Source organism: Oncorhynchus clarkii, chromosome 13, assembly GCF_045791955.1.
Source record: "Oncorhynchus clarkii lewisi isolate Uvic-CL-2024 chromosome 13, UVic_Ocla_1.0, whole genome shotgun sequence".
NCBI lineage: Eukaryota > Metazoa > Chordata > Actinopteri > Salmoniformes > Salmonidae > Oncorhynchus > Oncorhynchus clarkii.
Window position 1 is genome coordinate 26,604,490 of NC_092159.1, and position 13,983 is coordinate 26,618,472.

General features: G+C 40.0%; 1 protein-coding gene across 2 annotated transcripts in view; it reads right to left on the minus strand.

Annotated features, from left to right (window-relative positions):
* Positions 1 to 13,983, minus strand: part of LOC139424725 (spastin-like) — a 33,101-nt gene that overhangs the window by 824 nt on the left and 18,294 nt on the right. For both annotated transcript variants that reach the window (XM_071176828.1, XM_071176829.1), the window contains 6 exons: positions 13,648 to 13,739; positions 13,187 to 13,266; positions 10,407 to 10,449; positions 10,213 to 10,292; positions 4,458 to 4,528; positions 4,319 to 4,359 (listed from right to left, as the gene is read on the minus strand). In XM_071176828.1, coding sequence (XP_071032929.1) covers positions 4,319 to 4,359; positions 4,458 to 4,528; positions 10,213 to 10,292; positions 10,407 to 10,449; positions 13,187 to 13,266; positions 13,648 to 13,739 — 407 coding nt within the window. The remainder of the gene's footprint in view (positions 1 to 4,318; positions 4,360 to 4,457; positions 4,529 to 10,212; positions 10,293 to 10,406; positions 10,450 to 13,186; positions 13,267 to 13,647; positions 13,740 to 13,983) is intronic.

Genomic DNA, 13,983 nt, shown 5'->3' on the forward strand with positions numbered 1-13,983 from the left:
GCAGGGATTTTTTTTTTTTTTAAGTAAGACAAGATGGACAACACAGACAACACAGGGTTTTTCATTAAAAGTATATATTTAACTTTGTGAATGATGCACATTGTGAATGCTGCAAATACTTGAGCTTGCCTGTTGCAATGGAACCAATAGAGGTCCTGCAGGGGCCACACCACTGCCGAAGCCCCAGCAAGTTGAAGGAGGAAGGGGCCAACTTGAAGGACAAAGAAATTAGTCTGAAGAAGGATGGGACTAGGATCCATTATGTCAGAGGAACTATGTTAGACTCACTGTATTGAGGCATCTAGAGGCTCAGAAAGAGTCATAGACGCTGGAAGATTTTAGGGGGAAGATGTCTGTGCTACAGACAGCTATATTGGTCCACCAATACAGGACTAGTGAAGTACTACTTTTGTGACAAATATATATATATATATATTTTTTATTATGATTTTTCAGGGGGTGCTGCAACACCCTCCCTTAGTACCCCTACTCCTTGTGGCTATGGAAAGAATCAGAGAATCCTGGAATAATCATTTGACCTTTTACAGGTGACAGACTTGAGGATTTTTTGCCTAAATTCTGTTAATTTTTCCCCCAAATTCCATTTTCTCTATTTAGTTTTTACAAGTTTTGGATTTTCCCATTTTTTTCTTTCAGGCCTTTGATCTCACTTTTTTAATAGAAAATCAACTAAATTGAATGTACTAAAGTCCACAACAATGCTTAAACCACATCAGGAGATCATTTTTTTCTTCATTTTTGGGTGTAAATACCAGTTGGGTTCAAATACATAAATTAAATTCTCTCTCCCAGTAAATTCCATTTAATTCAATTCTAATTCCAGTCCTCTGAATTCCAATGTTAGGTCAATTCCAAGAATTCAATTCCACAAATTCCAAATTGAATTCAATTTCTGGAATAATTATACTGGAATTATAATAATATAGGTTGAAATTATTAAAAACAAATCCTACAGTCCATGTCGTATACTATGTGCATTAACTTCATTAACTGGGAAATGTAAAAATATAGAATTCCAATTAAATTAATTTTCAAAGATTAAACACAGAGCCGCCGCCATGGGCTCCCACCTCTCACGAAACCAATGGTCACTCTGACAGCTCCAGAGTTCCTCTGTGGCGATGGGAGAACCTTCCAGAAGGACAAGCATCTCTGCACTCCACCAATCAGGCCTTTATGGTGGCCAGACGGAAGCCACTCCTCAGTAAAAGGCACATGACAGCCAGCTTGGAGTTTGCCAAAAGACACCTAAAGGACTCTCAGACAGTAGTGAGAAACAAGATTCTCTGGTCTGATGAAACCAAGATTGAACTCTTTGGCCTGAATGCCAAGCGTCACGTCTGGAGGAAACCTGGCACCATTGCTACGGTGAAGCATGGTGGTGGCAGCATCATGGTGTGGGGATGTTTTTCAGTCAGGATCAAGGAAAAGATGAACAGAGGAAGGTACAGAGAAATCCTTAATGAAAACTTGCTCCAGAGCGCTCAAGACCTTAGACTGGGGTGAAGTTTAACCTTCTATCAGGACAACGCCCCTAAGCACACAGCCAATAGCTGTGCAGCAAAGCTCCCCATCCAACCTGACAGAGCTTGAGAGGATTTGCAGAGAAGAATGTGATAAACTCCCCAACTATAGGTGTGGCAAGCTTGTAGCTTCATACCCAAGAAGACTAAAGGCTGTATTCATAATATAGCTAGCTAACGTACATTTGGAGGAAACAAGTTATAATTAACTGGCTAGCTAACTAGCGTTAGCAGTCTTTTCAATGGTGGCAAGTCCAGCTAGCTAACCAGCTAGAAAACAACAGAATGAAAGTATAATTTTGGATTCGAAAACTAGTCCAACAGGCTCTGCATTTCAGGAATCACAATCGTAAGTACCCCTGGTGCACTGATAAATTATTTACCATTTAAACCATTTATTTAAACAATTTATTTGTTGATGAAAACTCTGTTTTGCAACTGCAGTCATCGGCTTCCTTGCATTTCAAATGTGACCTGGTTGGATTGGATTCTGGTTAGTGGCGGTTGCTATCCAACGGAGCGCTGTGATTGGTTGCACAAATATTCTGTGGCGGGCTTAGCGAAGGGGCAATTCCCACCCCATCCTCTGCATCTAATGACTTGAGGGAAATCTATCAAATGTTCATACCCTGACTACACCGCTCACGTTGCGTGCGCGAGCATTGCAAAATAAATGTAGAAATATATTATTCAATTATTGCACCCACACTGCTCGCGTGCGCCAACGAGCGTCTGCGTTGCCAAGGGCTAAAATAGAAGTCGGTTCTATTTGTGACACAGATCGCGCTGCAAGTCCTGCCTCTCCCATCTCGTCATTGGTTTATAGAAGCAGGTACCCACGTGCCATCTCATTGGTTATGAAAGACGGAAAGACGAACGAGGTCAGTGGCGGTAATGCACCAAATTTATGAAAGTTGCCAATCGCAATATAAAGTCCAGAGAAGAAAAAGCCTGGAAGGAGGAGAGATGACTAGAAACGATTTGGTTCACCGTTTTATGTGTGGATTAATTGTCGGAGTAAAGGACCTTCTGCATTTCAGGAAAAATAACAACTCAATATTTATATCCCAGGACAAATTTGCTAGCAACAGCAAGCTAGCTAAATAGGACAAATTAGCTAGCAAGTGCAAGCTGGCTAGCTAAATTGCCATAAATGTTTGTTTTGATATTTTAACCTGCGTGTCGTGATTGCGTTTGGTGTGGGGGGGCTAACTTAATTTATGCACGATGGCGCACGCGCGCAGCCGGTTTGGGTTACTTGTCAGTCTGCTCTGGTCGCGTCTGGTTTTCCAGGGACCTTAACAAAGAGTCAGCACACTCAACCCCAGCAATTATTAACTCAAACCCTGGTCCCTATGACTAATTCAAAAATGATTATATGGAAAGGTTAAGGTGATGTCTCTAGATGTTACATTAAGGTTGTTTAGTGTTTTTACAATGGATTCACTTTTTTTTGCATCACTTTTCAAAAAAAGTTAATAAAAAACTCATATGGCTTTTTTAAAAATGAGAATGTGACTATAATAAATAAGCACAAAAATAGCACAGTATGGAATTATAGGTGAGCTAATATCAGATATTTGGAGTAGCATATCGTGGAATAGATTTTCCCAAATATCGCCCACCCCAAACATGCCCTAATAAATAACACGCCAAGATTCATAGGTAGAACTTGCTGCCAAGGGCGCCAAGTTGGCACAGGAGGACCACTCTGTAGACAGGCTGCCGAAGGGTAGTCAACAACTAGAGCGTTGGACTAGTAACCGGAAGGTTTCTAGATCGAATCCCCGCGCTAACAAGGTAAAAATCTGTTGTTCTGCCCCTGAACAAGGCAGTTAACCCACTGTTCCTAGGCCGTCATTGTAAATAAGAATTTGTTCTTAACTGACTTGCCTTTTTAAATAATGGTTACAGTTTTAAAAAAACTTGAAAAAAAAACTAGCCATTGATTCTCAAACCGAACACTATCACTCAATATGCGCGTTCACGTGTCAATCTCAATTGCTAGTTGTCGAGTCTACGAGGGCTCCACTGAACCTTTGGCAGCCTCTTTACTGAGTGGGTATACTGTGCCGATTCAGTGTCCTTGGCAGCAACTTTTATCCATGAATTTTAAACCGTTACCTAGCAACAACATGGCCACTACTATTTTGCCCTCAAAATTGTCAGAATGAATCTAAGATAATCATTTGTTTAAGTTTTTGCCGAGGTCTTAGTCTTGCAATTTTACATCTAGCTAAGGTGTTTTGTGCTTGAAGGAGTAGTATTTTTTAAGTTTTAAAAAGTGCATGAAAACAAGTTAGTGCAGTAGAGAGTCTGCTGTGCTCAGCTGACCCGACACTGTTTAGAGAAACATGCGGTTCTACAGACTGATTTATGAGAACACGTCTACAACTTTATCAGCATGCTGGAATTGAAGGACAAGCTCATCAGTGCCCAAAATCAATAGCTTGTCACTAGCTTGTTATGTTCCATCCTTGTGTTTGTCAGGGAAGCTAGCCATTAGAACTAGCTAGCAGACACTATGAGCAGGCAGACTAAGTCAACTGGCGAGTTGCTTTGGTGCTATTTGTGCTGCAGTAAAGAGATGCCGTTTTGCTTCATAACGTATCATGCTACAAAACAGGTCACAGAAGGAGACAATGCTTGCAAATGGGTTTTGAATTTTGGAACATTGACAAGTGGCAGTTGGGATACAAGTGGTTGATTGGTCGAAGTGTTTGGTTTATTATTCAGCCTTAGTGTGATGTATACAGTGAATAGTGTAAACATACCTCGTTTGCGGCCATGTTCCTGACTTGTTCTGGACGCAACTCTTGAGAATTGAAATAGATTGCATTAGGAAACAAATAGACACATTTGTAAAGAGACCAATTGCTGTATCGATTCAAATGAATGAATTATGCCGCTTACCTCTGATGGGACCGAGGGACGCATCTTTGGCCAGCGAGGTCAGGTCACTGCCAGAATAGCCTTCTGTCATTCTGCAAGGATTACACATATACCAAGTATTTCCATTATACCACAATATTAAGTTAAGTTTGGGCACAGATAGCCTAGTAGTTAGAGCATTGGGCCAGTAACCGAAAGGTTGCAGGATCGAATCCCCGAGCGTACAAGGTAAAATTCTGTCGTTCTGCCCCCTAAACTAGGCAGTTAAACTACTATTCCCCGGTAAATAAGAATTTGTTCTTACTTAAATAAAGGTTAAAGATATTTTTTTATTTATCTACATCTCTATACAGTCAGGTCCAAAATTGTCACCCTTGATAAAGATTAGCAAAAAACGACTAAAATAAATAATACAAATACTGAGCTATATTATGAGCTATATTATATATTATATATATTATATTATATATAATATATTACTTGTTAAACAATCTGAGCAATTGTTTTAGTATAAAATAATATAAATAAATAACTGGAGCATTCGCGAAAAAAGCACATTTGTTGCACAAATGTACCTTACCATAAACATCAATGTCCTTCTTAAAATCAATACACAGAAGTATATATATATTTTTTAACCTGCATATTTAGTTAAAATAAATACATGTTAGCAGGCAATAGGGAAATTGTGTCACTTCTCTTGCGTTCAGTGCAAGCAGTGTCAGGGTATGTGCAACAGTTTGGGCCGCCTGTCTCGTTGCGAACTTTCTTCTTAAGAAAGGCCATAATTAATTTGCCAGAATTTTACATAATTATGACATAACATTGAAGGTTGTGCAATGTAACAGCAATATTTAGACTTAGGGTTGCCACCCGTATGATGAAATACGGAATGGTTCCGTATTTCACTGAAAGAATAAACGTTTTTTTTTCAGAATTATAGTTTCCGGATTTGACCATATTAATGATCAAAGACTTGTATTTCTGTGTGTTTATTATAATTAAGTCTCTGATTTGATATTTGATAGAGCAGTCTGACTGAGCGGTGGTAGACAGCAGGCTGGTAAGCATTCATTTAAACAGCACATTACTGCGTTTGCGAGCAGCTCTTAGCAGTGCTTGAAGCACAGCGCTGTTTATGACTTAATAAATAAATACAAAATCGTCCGATTAATCGGTATTGTTTTTTTTTGTTGTCCTCCAATAATCGGTATCGAAAAATCATAATCAGTTGATTCTGTGCTCTCCAGTGGGGATTTTAGCATGTAAATCTTGGTGGGAAAACAAAACAAAAAAATGTGGGATGCATGCCAGCAAAGCCACTACACAATACATTAATTGCACTATAACGCTGACAAACGATGCCCACAAACTTTTGGGACTCTGCTGTTGGGGCCCTAACACCTTACCACTGCTACACCTGGCTTTCAGCGGAGCCTTGTCTAGCGGTGAAACAGTTCATCCAGCCTCATTTACTGCCTTTAAAAAAACATAGCTGATATGGCTGACTTGCTTAAACAAATGTGGTTTCTACTGACAATTGAAATGTACAAACTATGGCATAAGGGGGCGAGAAGCGGATAAGAGGCAATCCGTAATTTTGATTAAGACTTTAATGAGCAAGCGACGAAGGACGTAGTCAGTATAACTATTTGTTCAGCACTTTTGAAATGTACAGCGACAGAATTCAGAACATTGGCCGTTCTTACAGTACTGTACAACAAGTCAGAACCGTAGGATAAACAAAGGGGGCATATAAACAGAATGAAAGCTCTTACAATATTCAATGACTACATTTCTCTAAAACAGGTTAAAGGCTTCATGTGCACCACCAAGTTAGAACAGTAGGCAAAATTAAGAGCTGAAAATATACCACATTTTTAGGGTGAGGCACATGGGCTACTAACAGCTTACTACACAACATACACTTAGTATTACTTTCTTAGCTACAGTATACATATCTCCCTTGCATCATTTATGCAGCAGCATACAAGACATTTTTGGACTCACCTTGTGAAGGTGGCGCGGCGGTCCTTTGTGGGCAAATTTTGTCATCAAACTTTGTCATCAAAGTCTGGCATTCTCTGGATTTATGATGGGAACTCAAACAAAAATAACACACAGCCACTCCATTGAATAGCAGGCGAACGTTAGTGGTTGCTTTGCAATGCTTGCAGTTAGTCACTGATTCCTTCCAAACAACTCATTGTTGAATTTGTGATTTCCAACTTGTTGTGTAATCTTTATGGCCGATGAGCACCGTTACGTTTTATCTATAATTTATCTTCATTATTTATCTTCATATGAAAAGGATTTGCCAGTAGATTGTCGACTTGATTCATGATGATGACTGCTAGCTAAGACTTTGAAATTAAGATGTTGACATGATCAGTCCAATCAAAGCTACTGTACATATAACGTGATTTGACGTAATTTTATCTGTGGCCAGTGACCTTGAGCCTTCTTGGAAGGGCACTTGTAATAACTCCACGGCAGGACCCAAAGGGCTGAAATTTTGGATGTCTACCCTTACTAAGGACATGAACTTGGCGATGGCGTAGTGTCCCCATGAGTGACAGAACACTGAGCCAATCACGGCACAATGCTCCTATTTTCTGCTGGCTCGCCCCACCACCAACAGAAAGCACTGAGCAAGGCTGAAATAACTGCATTTTGGAGCTGCCTTACTCAAGAAAACAAAAAAAGAGACCATGTGTGTATGCAGCTTTATTAACTGAATGACTTATATATATTTTTTACATTGTTTGCAAACTGATATGTGATACGTATTAATGCCAAAATAACAGGCAAAACAGGCAAGCCCCCACAAAAAATATATGGATAATATATATTTTCAAAACAATTGCTAAAAATGTGGGACCTGCGCTGAATGAAGGGTCGCCACTGGTGTTCTTCAATCTCATAAAACATTTGAGAAAAAGGCTCAGTCCCATAGGGCGGCGCACAATTGGACCAGCGTCGTCCAGGTTTGGCCCGGGGTAGGCTGTCATTGTAAATAAGAATTGGTTTTTAACTGACTTGCCTAGTTAAATAAATAAATAAAAAATTAAATAAATACCATTATCAAAGCGGAGGGTGCCGGAGTATTGAAAACTATCTTTTTTAAATTACTTGTTAAAGAAAATCTTTCACTGAGCAATTGTATTAGCATACAATAATATAGTTTTGCTCATCTTTATCTAGGTTGCCGATAATTTTAGACGTGACTGTATATCTCTGTATGTCATTCTGAAAGCATAGAGAGATAGCAAACATTTCAAATATAACATTATGTCTCTATTCTTCTCTATATATTAATATATCTATTGAAATCTCTTTATTTATCCATCATTTTGAAAGGATTACAGTGGACAAAACATGTTATATTATAAAGATATATGGATATACACAGGCAGTTAGAAAAGCCAAGGCTAGCTTTTTCAAGCAGAAATTTGCTTCCTGCAACACTAACTCCAAAAAGTTCTGGGACACTGTAAAGTCCATGGAGAATAAGAACACCTCCTCCCAGCTGCCCACTGCACTGAAGATAGGAAACACTGTCACCACTGATAAATCCACCATAATTGAGAATTTCAATAAGCATTTTTCTACGGGTGGCCATGCTTTCCAACTGGCTACTCCTACCCCAGTCAACAGCACTGCACCCCCCACAACAACTCGCCCAAGCCTTCCCCATTTTTCCTTCTCCCAAATCTGCTCAGCTGATGTTCTGAATGAGCTGCAAAATCTGGACATCTACAAATCAGCTGGGCTAGACAATCTGGACCCTTTCTTTCTAAAATTATCTGCCAAAATTGTTGCCACCCCTATTACTAGCCTGTTCAACCTCTCTTTCGTGTCGTCTGAGATTCCCAAAGATTGGAAAGCAGCTGCGGTCATCCCCCTCTTCAAAGGGGGTGACACTCTTGACCCAAACTGCTACAGACCTATATCTTTCCTACCATGCCTTTCTAAGGTCTTCGAAAGCCAAGTCAACAAACAGATTACCGACCATTTCGAATCTCACCATACCTTGCAATCTGGTTTCAGAGCTGGTCACGGGTGCACCTCAGCCACGCTCAAGGTCCTAAATGATATCTTAACCGCCATCGATAAGAAACATTACTGTGCAGCCGTATTCATTGATCTGGCCAAGGCTTTCGACTCTGTCAATCACCACATCCTCATCGGCAGACTCGACAGCCTTGGTTTCTCAAATGATTGCCTCGCCTGGTTCACCAACTACTTCTCTGATAGAGTTCAGTGTGTCAAATCGGAGGGTCTGCTGTCCGGACCTCTGGCAGTCTCTATGGGGGTGCCACAGGGTTCAATTCTTGGACCGACTCTCTTCTCTGTATACATCAATGAGGTCGCTCTTGCTGCTGGTGAGTCTCTGATCCACCTCTACGCAGACGACACCATTCTGTATACTTCTGGCCCTTCTTTGGACACTGTGTTAACAACCCTCCAGGCAAGCTTCAATGCCATACAACTCTCCTTCCGTGGCCACCAATTGCTCTTAAATACAAGTAAAACTAAATGCATGCTCTTCAACCGATCGCTACCTGTACCTACCCGCCTGTCCAACATTACTACTCTGGACGGCTCTGACTTAGAATACGTGGACAACTACAAATACTTAGGTGTCTGGTTAGACTGTAAACTCTCCCTCCAGACCCATATCAAACATCTCCAATCCAAAGTTAAATCTAGAATTGGCTTCCTATTTCGCAACAAAGCATCCTTCACTCATGCTGCCAAACATACCCTTGTAAAACTGACCATCCTACCAATCCTCGACTTTGGCGATGTCATTTACAAAATAGCCTCCAATACCCTACTCAACAAATTGGATGCAGTCTATCACAGTGCAATCCGTTTTGTCACCAAAGCCAAATATACTACCCACCATTGCGACCTGTACGCTCTCGTTGGCTGGCCCTCGCTTCATACTCGTCGCCAAACCCACTGGCTCCATGTCATCTACAAGACCCTGCTAGGTAAAGTCCCCCCTTATCTCAGCTCGCTGGTCACCATTGCATCTCCCACCTGTAGCACACACTCCAGCAGGTATCTCTCTCTAGTCACCCCCAAAACCAATTCTTTCTTTGGCCGCCTCTCCTTCCAGTTCTCTGCTGCCAATGACTGGAACGAACTACAAAAATCTCTGAAACTGGAAACACTTATCTCCCTCACTAGCTTTAAGCACCAACTGTCAGAGCAGCTCACAGATTACTGCACCAGTACATAGCCCACCTATAATTTAGCCCAAACAACTACCTCTTTCCCTACTGTATTTAATTTATTTATTTATTTTGCTCCTTTGCACCCCATTATTTTTATTTCTACTTTGCACATTCTCCCATTGCAAATCTACCATTCCAGTGTTTTACTTGCTATATTGTATTTACTTTGCCACCATGGCCTTTTTGCCTTTACCTCCCTTATCTCACCTCATTTGCTCACATCGTATATAGACTTGTTTATACTGTATTATTGACTGTATGTTTGTTTTACTCCATGTGTAAGTCTGTGTCGTTGTATGTGTCGAACTGCTTTGCTTTATCTTGGCCAGGTCGCAATTGTAAATGAGAACTTGTTCTCAACTTGCCTACCGGGTTAAATAAAGGTGAAATAAAAAATAAAATAAAAAATATCATGATCTATCGCTATATCTAATGGTCTATCAACTACCTATTGTACAAAGTTAATTCATACCATGGTAAAGGATATCTAAAAGTACATAACATATAGGTAGGTTTCCAAGTCAGTTTACCTGGCTAGCTGTGACAGTTCTTTCTGTGCGAGAGGATTTCCGTGCTTCTCCAAAAGGTTCTTGACCAGTTTTAGCCGTGTCTATACACAACACACAATTATATACATTTTTTGCAGGGAAATTGTATGGGGGAATGTGATTTGTTTACTGTATGGCTACAATTGTAAATTGAATTAATAGGTTTCTTAACATACCTCTTCTGTTGGTAAAGCCACATACACCCGTTTTGCAAATCGCCTGTGAATAGAAACAGTTTGAGAACATGTACCATTGGGTATGCCTTGAAGACTTAAATGACAATTCCACCACTTTATAACCAGTTATTATGCTGTTAGGATACACTGAGTGAACAAAACTTTAGGAACACCTGCTCTTTCAATGACAGACTGACCAGGTGAATCCAGATGAAAGCTTTGATCCCTTATTGATGTCAGTTGTTAAATCCACTTCAATCAGTGTAGATTAAGGGAAGGATACAGGTTAAATTATTTTTAGGCCTTGAGACAATTGAAACAATTGAATGTGTGCCATTCAGAGGGTGAATGGGCATTACAAAATATTTAAGTGCCTTTGAATGGGGTATGGTAGTAAGTGCCAGGCGCACAGGTTTGGCTGTGTCAAGAACTGCAACGCTGCTGGGTTTTTCACACAACAGTTTCCCGTGTTCACACAACAGTTTCCAGTTTCCCCAAAGGATATCAAGCCAACTTGACATACAACATGGGCCAGCATCCCCGTGGAACACTTGACACCTTGTAGAGTCCATGCCCGGACGAATTCAGGCTGTTCTGAGTGCAAAAGGGGTGTTCAACTTAGACCAAAGGATGTTTGTACAAAACATCCTTTGGTCTAAGTTGCACACAGTGTATATGAACTACTGTAGGATTTGATACACATTTTGATGTTTTATCATTTTTTGTTAGTCGTACTGCATGATTCCTCATTTTTGAAACCTGTGCATTGCCCTCATCTACAGTATAGTCAAATCACATTTTATTTGTCACGTGCCGAATACAACAGGTAGACCTTACCGTGAAATGCTTACTTACAAGCCCTAAACCAACAATGCAAAAAAAAAATTTAAGTAAGAAAATATTAGCAATAATATATAAAAATAAACTTAAGTACAAATAAAAAGTAAAAAATGAACTACAATTTCTGGGGTGCATTTCACCTCCCACAATGCAATACTCTGCCTAGTCTGCAGTTAGCTTAGCTCGCTAGCAAGCCCAGATGAAGCTTATCATAAGTTAAGTGCATTTCACATTCCTTTTGGGTTGTAATAATATTATTATAATGCTTGCATGAATAGAATTCTGAATATATGTTAATATCATTGTAACCAATCGACTGCATTACACACAAAAAAAAGGAGTTAGATGCTAACAAATGCTAACCATAAGTTACCGTATCTGATGGTTAGCAAGTATGCTAGCTAGCCCAACTTCTACATCAGAAATACGTTTTTCCAACAATCACAGTCGAGTTAAACTTAGCGACTCTCTTAAACAAATGTCCAAACAACCTGTTAGAACATTTATTAAGACATTTACAGGCAAATCACTATGGAATCCTAGTCTCTCATGGCTAAGTAGCTAACCCTGCTGCATCTGAAATAAAGTGTTTTCAACAATAACAGCCAAATACAGCCTGTCCAAGTAACCATCCAATAACACTGTAGGCCTATTAGAACTACTAAAAAGTATGACATTTATAAGTAATTCACTACAAAAATATAGGCTATTTGGAAAAGGGCGCAATGGCCGGAGTGGTTTTGCCAAATGGAATCATGGTAGTTCGAGCCTTGAACAACAGAAAAATATTGGAGTAAGCCAACTAAATATCATTCTATAGGTTCTTTGAGCGTCACCTTGCAAGCAAAACATTTTAACCGCCTCCCTCATGACAGCGAAGACAAAAAATGTATGTTTTGAAGTAAATTTTTTGGAGGCGGAGAGAAGATTTAGCAATTTTGTAACTCACTTCATACAATTCTACACATTTTTCCATAGGGTGGAGGAAAATGTTGGCAGTTTTTAATATGATAACTGAAGATCAAAGGGCCCACCCCGGTTGGTAATTTGACCATACTTACTACAAGTTTAGATAGCTGGCCACTAGACTAACTTATCAATCTAAAACATTTAAGCTGATGTACTAATTTAGTTACTGGCGATGCACAACCACCATTCTATTATTCTAACTCTCAACAGTAAGTTGAGACACCGACTGAGTTTCAAAATACATATTATTTATAGAAAATAAATATTGGTCCAATGGTCTACATTGCTGTATTAGACGAAGACAACCAGAGCAACACATAGCAGGGAGTTCGAATAAGATCATGTTCTATAAAGAGTTTTTTATTTTTATTTAACCTTTATTTAACTAGGCAAGTCAGTTAAGAACGCCCGGGTTTGGCCTAATCCAGGCGCCGCGCCGCCCTTTGACTCCCAATCACAGCCGGATGTGTTTCAGCGTTGATACAAACTAGGGACTGTAGTGACGCCTCTTGCACCCTTGCAGTGCCTTAGACTGCTGCGCCACTTGGGAGCCCCATAGATAGCTGAAAATGGCTGTCTATAATGTATTTGTATTAGTCATCTAAGGGATCCTACTTGAAAAAAAAACAGAGAAGCAATTTCCAGTTTTGCTCATCACGAAACAGTCATTAGCCATGAAATCACAAAATTACACTAAAAAAACTGTTTATGACATCACTAAATACTTCATAATTACAAACCAAATGTTACATGTGGCAGAGTTGCCCTTTGACAGTGCTGTGGCAGAGAGACCTTAACTGAAAAGTAAACCTGGGTTGTGTTCAGTAGGCACACAAAAACGGGTAGGGCGGTACTACATGAACAATTTGCATGTTTTCCATTGCAATACCCTGTGTCCTATTGAAAACAACCGTGGCATACTAAAAAAAAAACTGGGCATCCCCTGCCCCAGCCACACTGGCCTACAGTACCTAAGAACAGCTTCGTCCAGCTCCTGAGGTCTGTTGGTGGCTCCCATCACCAACACCCGCTCATCCCCACCAGACTGCACCTGAACACACACACACAAATAAATACTATTGGCAGAAACAGTGAGACAATGTATCTCTTGGACAGATTTAATGTGGAAGATGCAAAATCTTTCTGCAGGATATGGACAAAAAAATCCAATCAAAAGTTTATTGGTCGCGTACACAGTTTAGCAGATGTTATAGCAGGTGTAGCGAAATTCTTGTGTGACTAGCTCCTAAACAGACATGGCTGGTTGCAGGATGTGGCCAACACACAGAATCCCTCCAGGGACAAACATTGCATACACGTGTGCATACGCTCATGAACTCATAAAACAAAACAAATAAACAGGTCACAAAATTAACACTGGAACACACATGCATGCATACGCAGAAACACACACAGGGAGAGACCTCCTTACCCCATCAAATTCAATCAAGAACTCAGTCTTGAGTCGTCTGCTGGCATCATGCTCTCCCTCTCTCCTCTCACAGAGTAGACTGTCAATCTCATCTGTGTGGGGTAAGTAACTATAGTCATAATCTGAATGGAAGGGTCCCATTATCCTAGTATTCTATGCATAGTCGCACACTCCATTTCCATCAGTTATTAAATAGAAAAGTCTTGCCAACATGCTACAATGCAACTTTCTTGCATACAATATCTGTGCTTATTATTAGATTGCAGGTAATGAAACATCATTATCGTTATGTGCTTTCTTGACCAGTTCATTGCAGTTGCGCATTCATCTTGGTTC